At 40.6% G+C, this 14,118-nt stretch overlaps 1 protein-coding gene across 4 annotated transcripts in view; it reads left to right on the plus strand.

Moving 5' to 3' along the window:
* The first annotated feature begins 4,725 nt into the window (after nt 1–4,725).
* MRPL1 (mitochondrial ribosomal protein L1) overlaps nt 4,726–14,118 on the plus strand; it is a 106,521-nt gene continuing 97,128 nt past the window's right edge. For 2 of the 4 annotated variants that reach the window (XM_027598925.1, XM_027598929.1), the window contains exon 1: nt 4,726–4,937. In XM_027598925.1, coding sequence (XP_027454726.1) covers nt 4,898–4,937 — 40 coding nt within the window. In that variant the 5' untranslated portion in view covers nt 4,726–4,897. Of the gene's footprint in view, nt 4,938–7,366; nt 7,389–14,118 lie in introns of those variants that run through there. The other 2 variants (XM_027598926.1, XM_027598927.2) reach the window with 2 other exon arrangements.

A 14,118-nucleotide genomic window follows, 5' to 3' on the forward strand; every position in this document is an offset into this window, starting at 1 on the left:
GCATCCTCGGTCTAGCCTATTCTTGAAACTGACTGGCTTCATGTAACTCTGTTCATGCACCATTTCTGCTCACTAATAATTTCAGCTGGTCTTTCAAAGTTTCTCTGGACTTGAATCTACTCATGACCTTAAAACTTGGGTTCTCCCATCTAAATGTTTTGGTCTTTCATTTTCCCCAATTCCAGTTTATGAGAAAAAGGATTGGCCTAGCTTTTTTTTTTCCAAGCCAGATCACTGGCTGCAGTATGGATGGACTTTCCTTGGGTGAGATGGCTTCAGCTGGTCCAGATAGCTGGGGTTGGGAAATTTTATTTATGTGGGAGGGGGAAGTTTCCGCCAGAAACAGATGTGGGTGGGGCAGGGAGTTACTGTTATTTCTGGTATCACTACTGAAAGATGGAGGTCATGGAGTTTATACTCAGAAATTTGGGAATGCATTTCAGTTTATTCTGTGTATTTTTTTTAATCTTTTTTTTATTTTATTTTATTTTTTTTATTTTTCGACACAGAGAGAGAATGCAAGCAGGGGGGAGTGGGAGACGCAGGCTTCCCACCGAGCAGGGAGCCCGATGTGGGACTCGATCCCAGGACCCTGGGATCATGACCTGAGCGGAAGGCAGACGCTTAACGACTGAGCCACCCAGGCGCCCTTATTCTGTGTATTAAGAAGAGAGACCCTATTCAAAAGATTCTGGTTTGAGATTAATGATAGAAATATGAATTTTATTCTAAGATGTGTTCTAAGAACTTGTTACTCAAAGTGTGTTTCATGGACTAGCAGCATCAACATTGCTTAGGAGCTTGTTAGAAATTAGAAACTCAGGCTCCATCCCAGATCTACTAAATTAGAATCTACATTTTAATAAGATTCCCAAGTGATTTGTATTCACATTGAGGTTTGAGAAGTGTGGCTCTAGAATCAGTTGATCTGGTTTAGGTCTTTTAAGTTACCAAAGGCTTTTACTAGGGAACTTCCTATAGTGTGCTATAAGCATGTGAGAACCAAGTGCTACATTGTCAGAATTTTGTGAATAGGTTGAATTTATGTAGAGCCAGTTGTTGAACATTTACCAGCATTCCACTGGACAGTTCTAAATCTCCTAATTCAGTCTGGAATTAAAATAGTCTCCTAGAGGGCACCTGGGTGGCTCAGTCGATAAGCGTTTGCCTTTGGCTCAGGTCATGATCCCAGGGTCCTGGGATCAAGCCCTGCATCGGGATCCCTCCTCGGAGGGAAGCCTGCTTTTCCCTCTCCAACTCCCCCTGCTTGTGTTCCTGCTCTCGCTGTGTCTCTCTCTGTCAAATAAATAAAATCTTTAAAAAAATGAAATAGAATAGTCGCCTAGAGGTTGTGGGACAGAGTAACTTCCATATTGGGGTGGGTGTGGAGCAAGACAAAATGAATTTTAATTCCTCACCAAATTTTCCACCTTATGACTAATAAATCATTATTCTAGATAGATGTTTCTGTATAAAAAGAAATAATCTGAGTTTGCTATAAGCACCAGGAGGGAAGGCAATCTCGGACTTGGTGATACTTAAAATATGGATAGACAAACAGGCAGAGACCAGAAAATTTCCCAGCTGGTAGCTGGACAGTTTTGGAGCTGAAACCTAGGTATGGAATAGCAGTTTCTGTATAGAGGAGAGGTAAGGGTGGGAAGATTCTGGTCCTAGAGACATACCACATATGGGAATTAATGCTTTTATTGCCTATATTATACTGAATATAAAATTGTTAAACAAAACAACTCCAAGTTAATGATAGGTATGGATGCCAATGTTTCATGGTATCACATAGGGAGTGGTTTTTAAAGTGTGGTCTCTGGACAACTATACCTCTTCTCAGCATCACCTGAGAAGCTATTATAAATACAAATCCATGGGCCACACCCAGGCCTACTGGATCAGAAACTCTGGGGGATAGAGCCCAGCAATCTGTTTTAACAAGGCTTCTGGGCGATTCTGATGCATACCATTGAAGTAGGAAATGTCACTGAGTTCCTTATTTTTGTCCAACAAGAGAATCCATTTTCAACTTGAACCCAAAATGGGAAGTGACTCTTCTTGCAAAGGAGTTTCCAGAACAGCTGAAAGATGGTTGGAGAAAGCAGAGAGCACAGATCAAGGGAACTGTGGGGTTAGGCAGATATTTAGAAGCTTTTCCCAGGGAAGTTAGCCAAACAGGCAGGCACCTGGCATGTTGCCAAGACTCCTGGAGAGTATAAACTGTCCTAGAAATCTACTGGGAAAAGTTGCGTTTAAAGTGAACTTTAAGGAAGTGCATAAAGACAGCCTAAAGACTCTCTGCAAATACTAATAAAAGTTCTGATATAAAGAATGTGACATCCTAGTCCATGTATCATACATGTATCAGCATATATTATATTAAGAAATAAGCAGATAATGGAAAAAAGGTGCTAGGACAGCTTATTCATTTTGCCTCTCTGGTTAAGAGCTCTCACTGGTTCCTCACTAATGACAACTTGTAACATTTAACGAGTGCTTACTCTGTGCCAGGTACTGTAGTAAGTACCTCAATAAATTATCTCATGAGCCCTGTATCCCAGATAAGGAAATCAAGGCTCAAAGAAGTATAGTACCTTGCCCCAGATCATATAGCTGGTAAGTGATGATACTGAGATGCAAACCCAGGAAGTTTGATTCCAGAGTGCCATTGCTTAACCAAAAGCTCCACTGCCCCTCTTTAGTGAGAACTTCATTGCATATTAAATATTTAGAGGCTTGGAGTTCCTATTTCAGAGTATGAATTTTTGTAGTATTTATTTATTTATTTATTTTAAAGGGAGAGAGAATTTTTTTTAAGATTTTATTTATTTATTTGACAGAGACATGGCAAGAGAGGGAACACAAGCAGGAGGAGTGGGGGAGGGAGAAGCTGGCCTCCGCTGAGCAGGGAGCCCGATGCGGGACTCGATCCCAGGACCCTGGGACCATGACCTGAGCTGAAGGCAGATGCTTAACGACTGAGCCACCCAGGCACCCCGAATTTTTGTAGTTTTTAATAAGCATCAAACTAAATAACCTCTTTACATATTGGTATATACAGATAACTGGACTCTGGACCCCATCTGACTAATGCCATCAAGTTCTGGTGGTCAAAGTGGGCAATCAGAGAAATCGCACCTCTTTAAGAAGGACGCTGCTTTAATAAGCTACTACTACAAGCATACTACATATTACTCTGAGTCCCAATATCAGGTGCTTAAATTATCTCGTTATAACAGGAGACATAAAGAAGTACACAGATGGGGGCCAAATGACCCTGGGTACAGAAAAGGGGAGTTGTAGATGCTCAGGAAAAGCACCTTTAATCAACTTTTTGTCTGGAAATGAATTTGGTGAACTTGCCCTAATTCTTGAATTTACCTTCAAATGAAATTAGTTTTTAAGCATCATGAGAGCAATGGCTATGTTGGTTTTGTTCGCCGCATCTATGCATAGCCAAGCACACTGCTTGACACACGGGAAATAGGCACAGATTTGTGAAAAGGGAGCAGAAAAGAAAAGAAGGAGGGAGAAGAGGAAGAAAGTTAATAAAGGTAGATTCAAGTTCTTTGAATTTGGTGTGTGTGTGTGTGTGTGTGTGTGTGTGTGTCTAACAGTCATAAATGGGTATGGAACCTTTGAAGTAACTGCTTAGGTGTTAATAGGATAGGGGAATAAATTAGAAATCTTATTCTTCTTGTAGTTGAGTACAATATATACATAATAAATAAATCATCTGGGAAATTCCTACTTTGATCCAGTCCAACTTCTCATGGGCAGCTTCATGGAAGAAGTTAATTCTGCTAGCTTGCCATTTCTAATGGCCAGAAGGGAGCTCCAGTGTGTGTGTGTGTGTGTGTGTGTGTGTGTGTGTGAGAGAGAGAGAGAGAGAGAGAGAGAGAGAGAAGGGATAGAGGAATGTTGGCAGGGTGTTGAGGCTGGGAAGATAAGCAGAGGCCAGAAGGGAGCTCCAGAAGTAGTTACTGGAAGGCTTAGGGAGTTAGAGAGTGTGTGTGTGTGTGTGTGTGTGTGTGTGTGTGTGTGTGTGTGTGTGTGTGTGTGTGTGTGTGAAGATAAGCAGAAGTAGTTACTGGAGGGCTTTTATTTAAACTGGAAAGCGATATAATCTATGATCAGATTTTTTTTAGATTAAACTACGTTGACTACAGCTGTGACGTAATGGAAAGGATACTGATTTTTTCTTCCAGCCTTAATAACCTGTGCGTAGGTCTCAAGACTTGCCATTTTAAAACCAGAAGAGTTATATAAATTTTTTTCAAGTATTATTCAATTGACCCTAATGGCTCAGCTTGCCAGCAGAGAGAAAATATAGAATACACTGATTAATGTTAAGATGAACTTAAAACTACGCTGATCTCGAGTTGAGATAAAAAGAAAGTTTGTTGGGGCACCCGCCTTGGGTGGTAGTGGAAAGTTTGGTGATTTTAAAGTTTTTACAAGGCTGGAAATGGGGCGATGGAAGCTGGTGAGATTCTTCAGATTTTTTCATGCTTTCCTGGGGACTCTCTCAATATATTAAAGTTATCGTCCTGAGTACAATTGAAGACTCAAAAAGGAAAGAAGAAATAAAATAGGGTAACGCCAACAGGGCCATATTTTCCATGAGGGCAGATTTCTCTGAAGTTGGTTTAAGCTGTCGTACCGGAACCACGAAACACAGGGTCCTAGCACGGAAGACTGACTGTAACACCGCCACGGGGCACCGGCGTCGTTCGCGGTTCCTTGGCGGCTTGAAAGCCTATTTTGGTTTCCGCCCCTTTTTCTCTTGCTCTTTCTAATCCTTCCCCCTCTGCAATTACGGCCAGGAACCCTTTTGAAATTTCTTCTAAGTTGAAGCGTAGGACCAATTTCGTCAACACAATCCGGAATGGTCAACATGGCGGCCGCCGTAAGGTGCCTTGGTAGAGGTAACCCAAGAAGTTATCTGGGCTTGGGGGGAAAATAGCTCTGGTATGGAGTCTCCTGTTGTAAGCCGGACTCTCCTAGGCACGGGTCTGCACTGGGGGCTCGAAAAGCTTCTCAGGGCTCTAGGTTCTCCAGAGGTTATTACTACTTAAAAGCGACCTTATCAGATGTTTCACTCCTTTCTGGAGCTGTCCTTCCTAGGGGTGGAGCGGGAGGGGGATGTGCACTGCCAGTTCTCCACCCACCCGTAGGGACGGACGTGAAGGCGCGGTTCTGTCTCCAGTACTGGGGGCGAGGGCTGCGCGGGAGAGTTTGATAAGCGAAGTGAGCTCTGGTATGGCAAAGGTGGTATGTTTAGGTGATCTACATCTGTAAACTTTAACACTTTACAAAATGCTTGGTGCTTTGGGAGTACATCGTTGCAGGCAATTCTAATTCTTAAACGTCCAGACGTTGTCTAATTCGCATCAACATTTATCATTTGGAGACTAATTGTGTAGTACTTCTTGTTAGCAGCTCTTTTCAGCAGTTAGTAAACTCCAATTTATTGTCTAGGAGACAGCCCTTTTTTGGTGCAATGCTTTTTTTTTGTACAGTGCTTTTTAATTTTTGTTTGGTGTTTTTGAAGCACTGATACGTATTGTTATTTAATTAAGGTAGCTCTTTAGGTGGAGGCAGTAGCCAGCATCACTCCCATTTTACGGAGGAATCAGATGGTCCTGTTAAAGTATGTGGTAGCACTCGGATAACTAGTAAGTGGCAGAGGCAAAACTGAAGCTTCACTCCTAGGCCAGTGATTTTTTTTTTTTTTTTTTAAACTACATCTTAGTTTTCTCTCTGAGCTTCTTACAGGAACGCCTAGTATTAAGACAGGATTCTGTGTTTGGAATAGTTGTTTAAAGTGGTGGCAAGAGATCACAGCAGACCCTGATAACTACTAAGTGAGCAAACCAAAAAGTATATCTTTACTGAAAAGAGACTTATGGTATTTTCTTCATGTATGACAGAAGTAACATTATGTTAGACAAATCAAATAAATCAAAAAGAGAACTGAAGATTATCGTTCTCTCCTTGCCACGTTTTCTCTTGGCTTCTAGGATTCCTGACTCTTGGTTTTCTTTTTATCTCACCTGTCATTTCTCATATTACTTTGCTGGCTCCTCCTCTCCCCAATCTCTTACCTTGGAATGTCTCAGGAGCCAGGATCCCATCTTTGATCTTCATGTCTTTTGTATATAAATTCACTCCTCTTGTGATTTCATCCAAGTCTCCTGGCTTTGACTATTTTCTATATCGTAATGGCTCTCAAATTTATATCTGCAGTTGGGACCTCTTGTGAACTTTAGATTCTTAAACTCGTCTACCAGTTCTAGATCTCCACTTGTTCATCTCATTAGCATTTAACACTTGTCTAAAATCAGACTCATAGCCTGCAGTCTTCTCCATCTCATTTCAGGGTAACTTCATCCTTTCAGTTGTCTGGGCCAAAACCTCAGAATATCCTCAACTCCCCCTCTTTTTCCCACACTTCACATTAAATAGTTGACAAATCTGATTGGTTTTACCTTCGAAATAAATCCAAAATCTAACTTCTCACTACACTATAGCAACTACCTTGTATGCCATTACCATTCCTCACCTGGATTTCACTGTATTTTCAACAAGTATGAAATTGGTCCTTTGAGAACTAAGTCATGTTATTCTTGTGCTTGAAACTCTGCAAGGCCTCCCCATTTTTCTTAGTCCTTAGAATGGCCTACGGTTGTGCTGTCTTTATTGTTATCCTCTATTGAGCACTTCAGATGTGGTTAATCTGAATAAAGTGTATCAAATACACATTAGATTTTGAGGACTTAGAACCCAAAAAAGTAAAATATCTGAATTTGTTATATTGGTAACATGTTGAAATGATAATATTTTGGGGTATTAGCTATAATAAAATATGTTAATCTTTTCTATTTTTTTTTAAGCTTATTTATTTATTTATTTATTTGACAGAGAGAGCAGGAACACAAGCAGGGGAGTGAGAGAGGGAGAAGCAGGCTTCCTGTCAAGCAGGGAACCCGATGCAGGGCTCGATCCCAGGACCCTGGGATCATGACCTGAGCCGAAGGCAGATGCTTAACGACTGAGCCACCCAGGCACCCCTAAAATATGTTAATCTTTATTAATTAATTTCACTGGTTTCTTTTTTACCTTTTTTAATGTGGCTATTAGAAAATTTAAAATTATACATGTAGTTTACATTCTACTTCCATTGGAGAGCACTGACCTAGGGTCTTCACATCATCTTGTGCCTGCCTTGCCACCCCCCCCCTTATCCAATTTACCTCTCTGACCTCTTCTCCAGGTACCCTCCCCCTCACTCTGTGTGCTCTAGCCACACTGGCTTCCTTGTTCCCTAATCAACACCAAGAACATTTCTGCCTTGGGAAGACTTTCTCCCAGTTGGGGTGAGTCTTGAACACTTTTTCTAGATATTTGTGTAACTAATTTTCTCATTTCTTTCAAGTCTTTGCTCAGGTGTCCCACCTTTTTGATGAAGCCTACTTTAACCATCTTACTTAAAATTGCAACCCACGGGCGCCTGGGTGGCTCAGTTGGTTAAGCGACTGCCTTCGGCTCAGGTCATGATCCTGGAGTCCCGGAATCGAGTCCCGCATCGGGCTCCCTGCTGCTCAGCAGGGAGTCTGCTTCTCCCTCTGACCCTCCCCCCTCTCATGTGCTCTCTCTCTCTCTCTCATTCTCGCTCTCTCAAATAAATAAATAAATAAATAAATAATCTTAAAAAAAAAAAATTGCAACCCACTTTCTCTTTGACTCCATTTTACCCGCTGGGTACCCCCATCACTACCATTTTGTGTTATTAGTGTTGTCTCCACCCACTAGGATGTAAGCTCCATGAGGACAGGAATTTTTATTTGTTTTGTTCCGTAAATGTTTTTTTTTTTAATTTTTTTTAAGATTTTATTTACTTTTTTGTCAGAGACAGCACAAGCAGGGGGAGCGGCAAGCAGAGCAGGTAGAGGAAGAAGCAGGCTCTCCGCCAAGCAAGGAGTCCGATGCAGGACTCAATCCCAGGACCCTGGGATCATGACCTGAGCCAAATGAAGTCAGACGCTTAACTGACTGAGCCACCCAGGCGTCCCTGTTCCGTAAATGTTTAAAGTGGTGCTAGCACATGTTTTGTTGGCATATTGTGTTGAATAATGAATAAATCAGTGGATCTTCAACATAATGCCACCCCTCTTCCATGTGTTGTAACATAATACTTAAAGTCATTTGAATCCAGTTTTTGCTTTCATTTGTTCAGATTTCTTTCCTCCATTCAACGATGGTGAATAAACTGTACACATTTCCCTCCCCATGATGCTTATCATTTATGAGGAGCAGGCATGAACTGGTTAATTATTTTCTTTAATTACAGTTGTTCTAAGTGATGTGAGGGAAAAGTACAAGGTGCTATAAGAGTGTTTGTGAGAGACCTAGTCTATTCTGAGTCTTTAGGGAAAACTTTTCTGAAGAAGTTTTAACAGAGTCCCTGAAAAATGGTGGCTAATTAGGAATTAGCTATGGAAGGGGGAGTGGAAGGTAGTAGGGGAGAATGTTATAGATGGAGGGAAGATTATATTTGAAATACCAAAGTGGTTAAAAAACACAGTGTGTTTAAGAAACTGAAAGGAGGGAGCACCTGGGTGGCCTAGTCAGTTAAGCATCTGCCTTTGGCTCAGGTCATGATCCCAAAGTCCTGGGATCGAGCCCTGCTTGGGGCTCCTTGCTCAGAGGGGAGCCTGCTTCTCCCTCTGCCCCTCCCCCAGCTTGCTCCCTCTCTCTCTCTTTCTGAAATAAATAAAATCTTTTTTTTAAACATTTTATTTTATTGTTATTTGAGAGAGAGAGAGAGAGAGCACAAGAGGGGGGAGGGTCAGAGGGAGAAGCAGACTCCCAGCTAAGCAGGGAGCCCGATGTGGGACTCGATCCCGGGACTCCAGGATCATGACCTGAGCCGAAGGCAGTCGCTTAACCAACTGAGCCACCCAGGTGCCTGAAATAAATAAAATCTTAAAAAAAAAAAACAAAACTGAAAGGAGACCAGTGTATTTGAAGTACGGCAAGCATGAGAGAGAGTAGTGTTAGATGAAGCTCACTGTAGGTTAGAAGTAGCTCATGGAGGACCTTGTTAGGAATTTACTTTATTCAAAGATCAAGGTGAAGCCATCCAAGTGTTTTAGGGATGTGATGATATTTTCACTTTTTTTTTTTAAAGAAATTATTTATTTATTTATTTGACAGAAAGACAGCAAGAGCAGGAACACAAGTAGGGGGAATGGGAGAGGGAGAAGCAGGCTTCCCGCCGAGCAGGGAGCCCGATGCGGGGCTCGACCCCAGGACCCTGGGATCATGACCTGAGCTGAAGGCAGATGCTTAACGACTGAGCCACCCAGCCGCCCCAATATTTTCATTTTTAAATGATCCCTCTTACTAGTAGGTAGAAAAGAAATGGAGAAGACCAAGAGTGGAAGATCGAATAGTTTGTAATTTGTTGCAGTAATCTATGTGGTAAATGATGGTGGTGTGGACTATGATGGGTGTAGTGGGAAGGCAAAGACTAGATGGATAAGATCTTCTAAGGAAATTGAAGATTATAGAACTCTAAGCTTTCAGTATCAGATATAAGAATAAGCTAGGAAAGGAGATGGAGTAATTTCCATCTCATTGCCAAGGGGTGGGGGAGGTGGGAGTGACTTTTGAGAACGAGTACAGATTCGGGTAGGTTCATAAGTCCTTGAGATAATTCTGTTTTCTCTGAAGTAGCAAGTGAGGTTATCTGCTAAGAGTAAAGGGAGAAGAAATATGTTAAAGGAGTGTAATAATACAGATAGACAAAATGACCCCAGAGGGATTGAAAATGCAGATATTATGGTCTAACAGTGCTATTTAAATATAGTTGACCCTTGAACAATGTAGGGATTAGGGGTGCCCCCCCCCACCCCATGCAGTTGAAAATCTGCATATAATATTTTTTTGAGTTTCTTTCTTTATTGAGTCTGTCCCCAGCCAGGGGAACAGCGACAGACCATGGTAACTGTCACACAACCTCCCTCCCCACTGTCCCCCACCCTGTCATAATTTTTGATGCTTCAAAAACATAACTACTGAGAGCCTAATGTTGACTGGAAGCCTTACTGATAACAGTTGATTAACACATATTTTGTATGTTATATGTATTATATACTGTATTCTTACAATAAAGTAAGGTAGAGAAAAGTATTATTAAGAAAATCATGAGGCAGAGAAAATACATTTACAGTACTGTATTTATTGAAAAAAATCTGTGTATAGTGGACCCATGCAGTTCAAACCCATGTTGTTCAAGGGTCGCTATAGTGGTATTTTTGTAATTTGGTTTTTATTAGTCTGTCACAGTTTCATAGATTTCTGTTGAAAAGTTCAATTTCTGGTTGTCATGACTTGGGGATTTTAAATAGTAGTGGTTGATTGTTTTATAGTAGGTTGCAATTGATGTATTCGAGAAGATTATTATTTTGAGGACCTTACCAAGGTTGTTGGGTTCTTGTTTAGTACAATTAGAATTATTTTTTATTTTATTTATTTATTTATTTTTTAAAAGATTTTATTTATTTATTTGACAGAGAGAGACACAGCGAGAGAGGGAACACAAGCAGGGGGAGTGGGAAAGGGAGAAGCAGGCTTCCCGCCGAGCAGGGAGCCCGATGTGGGACTCGATCCCAGGACCCTGGGATCATGACCAGAGCCGAAGGCAGACGCTTAACGACTGAGCCACCCAGGCGCCCTAGAATTATTTTTTATTGTTTGGAAGTGTTTGCCCAGCCTTGAACGGATAATTGCTGTTCCTTCATATACCATGTGTGATTTTTTGAAGGTACCTGGCTTCTTTGAAGATGTGGAGGATCTCCTCTTAAATTGTTGCATACCACCATAGCCCACTAAATTTGAGATTTATGAGGGCAGGTACTGGATCTCTTGTCTATTTCCCTTTTCTTCCATAGCCATTAAAGCCCCAGAATTCCCAACATTAAACAGGTTTCCTACACTGCCCCAAATGTTATTCCTGTATGTTCATAGAATTCAGTTTTAGTGATTATCTTGTACTTCAACTTTCTTTTGAAAGATTAGGGATGAAATTAAGTTGTTAGGCATGTGGCTTTGATGGTATTTGAACTGATGATAAGAAGGAGTAGCTAAGGGAAGATATGAAGATGGCACATCCCAGTCAAATGTAACATTAAATGCAATGGCACAGAGGCAGCAATTAACTTGAGGGATTCAAGGATTAGAAAGTAGGATCATAGTGAGCAAGTAGGAGAGTGCTATTGAGTGATAGGCAGGAGCCAGCGCACAGAAAACCTTGTAGACCTCAGTAAGGAATTTGTACCTATTCTGCATGCATAGTGCTATGCACTTGGAAACTTACTAATGAAATGAATTCACTTGATGTGTAGGTAAGTATTATAATTCCGATATTACTGGTTGTTGCGTGGTTTTATATAATGAATGGATTTTAAGATTAGATTTTAAGTCATATGAAAATCTAGTTGTAGAGTGCTAATTTAAAAAAATTGAGCTGAAGTCCATTCAATAGAAAAGACAATTTAGAAGGCCAAAAATATGGAAACTTACTCAAATGTTTAAGAAAAATGCAAATTAAGACAATTCTCCATACCATCTTTCATTTACTAGATTGACAAAGACCAAAATGTTTGGTAACATACTACGTTGGCATAAATGTGTGGAAATTGGGGTGCCTAGGTGGCTCAGATGGTTGGGTGTCTGCCTTCGGCTCGGGTTATGATCTCCAGGTCCTGGGATCTAGCCCCATGTCAGGCTCCCAGCTCAGCGGGGAGTCTGCTTCTCCCTCTCCCTCTGCCTCTCCCCCTGCTTGTACTCTCTCTGTCTCTGTCTCTGTCTCTCTCAAATAAATAAATAAATAAATAAATCTTTAAAAAAGATAAATGTGTGGAAATAAGCAACCTTTTCATTGCTGGTAGAACTGTATATGGCACTGTCATTATGGAGAGCAGTATTTATCAAAATTACAAATGTTCATATCCTTTCACTTAGCAAATTTACTTGAAATTTCTTCTGTAAGTATATTTGTATGTGTACAAAATGATGTTTACACCAGGTTATTTAACACAGCACTGTTTATAATAGCAAAATATTATAAATGACCTAATGGTTGGTCATTGATTAAGTAAATTATATAACCACACAGTGGAGTACTTTGCAGCTGTAAGGAGATAAAGGCTTTATGAACTGATAGGAAGTTATCACTTTTTTTTTAAAGATTTTATTTATTCATTTGATAGAGAGAGTGAGCGAGAACACAAGCAGGGGGAGCTGCAGAGGGAGAAGCAGGCTCCCCACTGAGCGGGGAGCCCGATGCGGGACTCGATCCCAGGACCCTGGGATCATGACCTGAGCTGAAGGCAGGTGCTTAACTGACTGAGCCACCCAGGCACCCCAGACATTATCACTTTAATATATACATATACTTTTATGAAAGGCCCACATGAAATTATGTATACGCACCTCACATAAATGTGTGTATTTATATCTACATATGCGTGTGTGTGTGGTGTATATGTGTGTGTGAAAATAGACTCTTAACTACCTTTAAGTGAGAAAGCAAAGTGTATAGAATAGTGAGTAGAGTGTACTACCATTTTATTGAGGAGGGAAATAATATGTCTGCAAGGATGCACAAGAAATTGCTAACATGGGGTGGGGGAATGCGCGGGGCTAGTGGGAGGAAGACTTATTTTTGAAGATTTTATTTATTTATTTGTCAGAGAGAAAGAGCAAGCACGTGCACAAGCAGAGGAGCGGCAGGCAGAGGGAGAAGCAGGCTCCCCAGTAAGCAAGGAGCCCGATGCGGGACTAGATCCCAGGACCCTGGGATCATGACCTGAGCCGAAGGCAGATACTTAACCGACTGAGCCACCTGGGTGTCCCCCCTCTTTTTTTTAAAGATTTTATTTATTTATTTATTTGACAGAGAGAGAGAGCGAGCGAGAGCAGGAACACAAGCAGGGGGAGTGGGAGAGGGAGAAGCAGGCTTCCCGCTGAGTGGGGAGCCCGATGTGGGACTCGATCCCAGGACCCCGGGATCAGGACCTGAGCCGAAGGCAGATACTTAACCGACTGAGCCGCCCAGGTGTCCTGAAGACTTTATTTTTGTGTTTTCTTTTGTGATTCTTAAATAAGGACATTTTCCTTGTATTTCTGCATGTAAAAGAATATAACATATATAAAGAAAAATGTAAAATTCTGAATACTCACTATTAATGTTAAAGAAATAGAACATTATCAATTCTTCAAATGCCCAAGTGCCTTTTTCTTTCATCTGCTTCTTCCCCAGTAGTAAAGTTTCCCTGAATTTCTATTTTATCCCTCCCTTGTTTTTATGTATAGTTCTAATGCACACACATACATACAAATAATATATATATCCATACAGTATTGATTAGTTATGCATGTTTTTGAACTTAAAATAATACCAAATGAATTCTTCTGCTACTTACTTTTTTTGCTCAAAATTATGTTTGTGAAATTCATGCATATAACATATAGTTTAGTCATTTTTACACTTCTCTAGCTTTCCATTATAGGAATATACCACAATTTATCCATTCTACTGTAGATAAATGTTTGGGTTCTTTTCTGCAGTTTTGCCATTACAGAGATGTTATGATGATGATGATTTATTTTAATTCCAGTAGAGTTGACATACAGGGTTATATTAATGTTTCAGGTGTACAATATAGTGATCTAGCAATTCTAAATATTGCTCAGTGCTCATCATGATAAGTGTACTCTTAATCCCCTTCACCTATTTCATCCATGCCCCCACCCACCTCCCCTCTGGTAACCATCTGTTTGTTCTCTATAGTTAAGAGTCTGTTTTGTTTTGTTTTTTCTTTTTTTGGTTTGTCTCTTTTTTTCTTTGTTCATTTGTTTTGTTTCTTAAGTTCCACATACAGGTGAAATCATATGGTATTTGTCTTTATCTGACTTGTTTCACTTGCTGTTATAATTTTTAGATGTATCCATGTTGTTGCAAATGTCAAGATTTCATTCTTTTTTATGGCTGAGTAAGATTTCATTGTATGTATACACACACACACACACACACACACA

The sequence above is a fragment of the Zalophus californianus genome, chromosome 2, assembly GCF_009762305.2.
Source record: "Zalophus californianus isolate mZalCal1 chromosome 2, mZalCal1.pri.v2, whole genome shotgun sequence".
NCBI lineage: Eukaryota > Metazoa > Chordata > Mammalia > Carnivora > Otariidae > Zalophus > Zalophus californianus.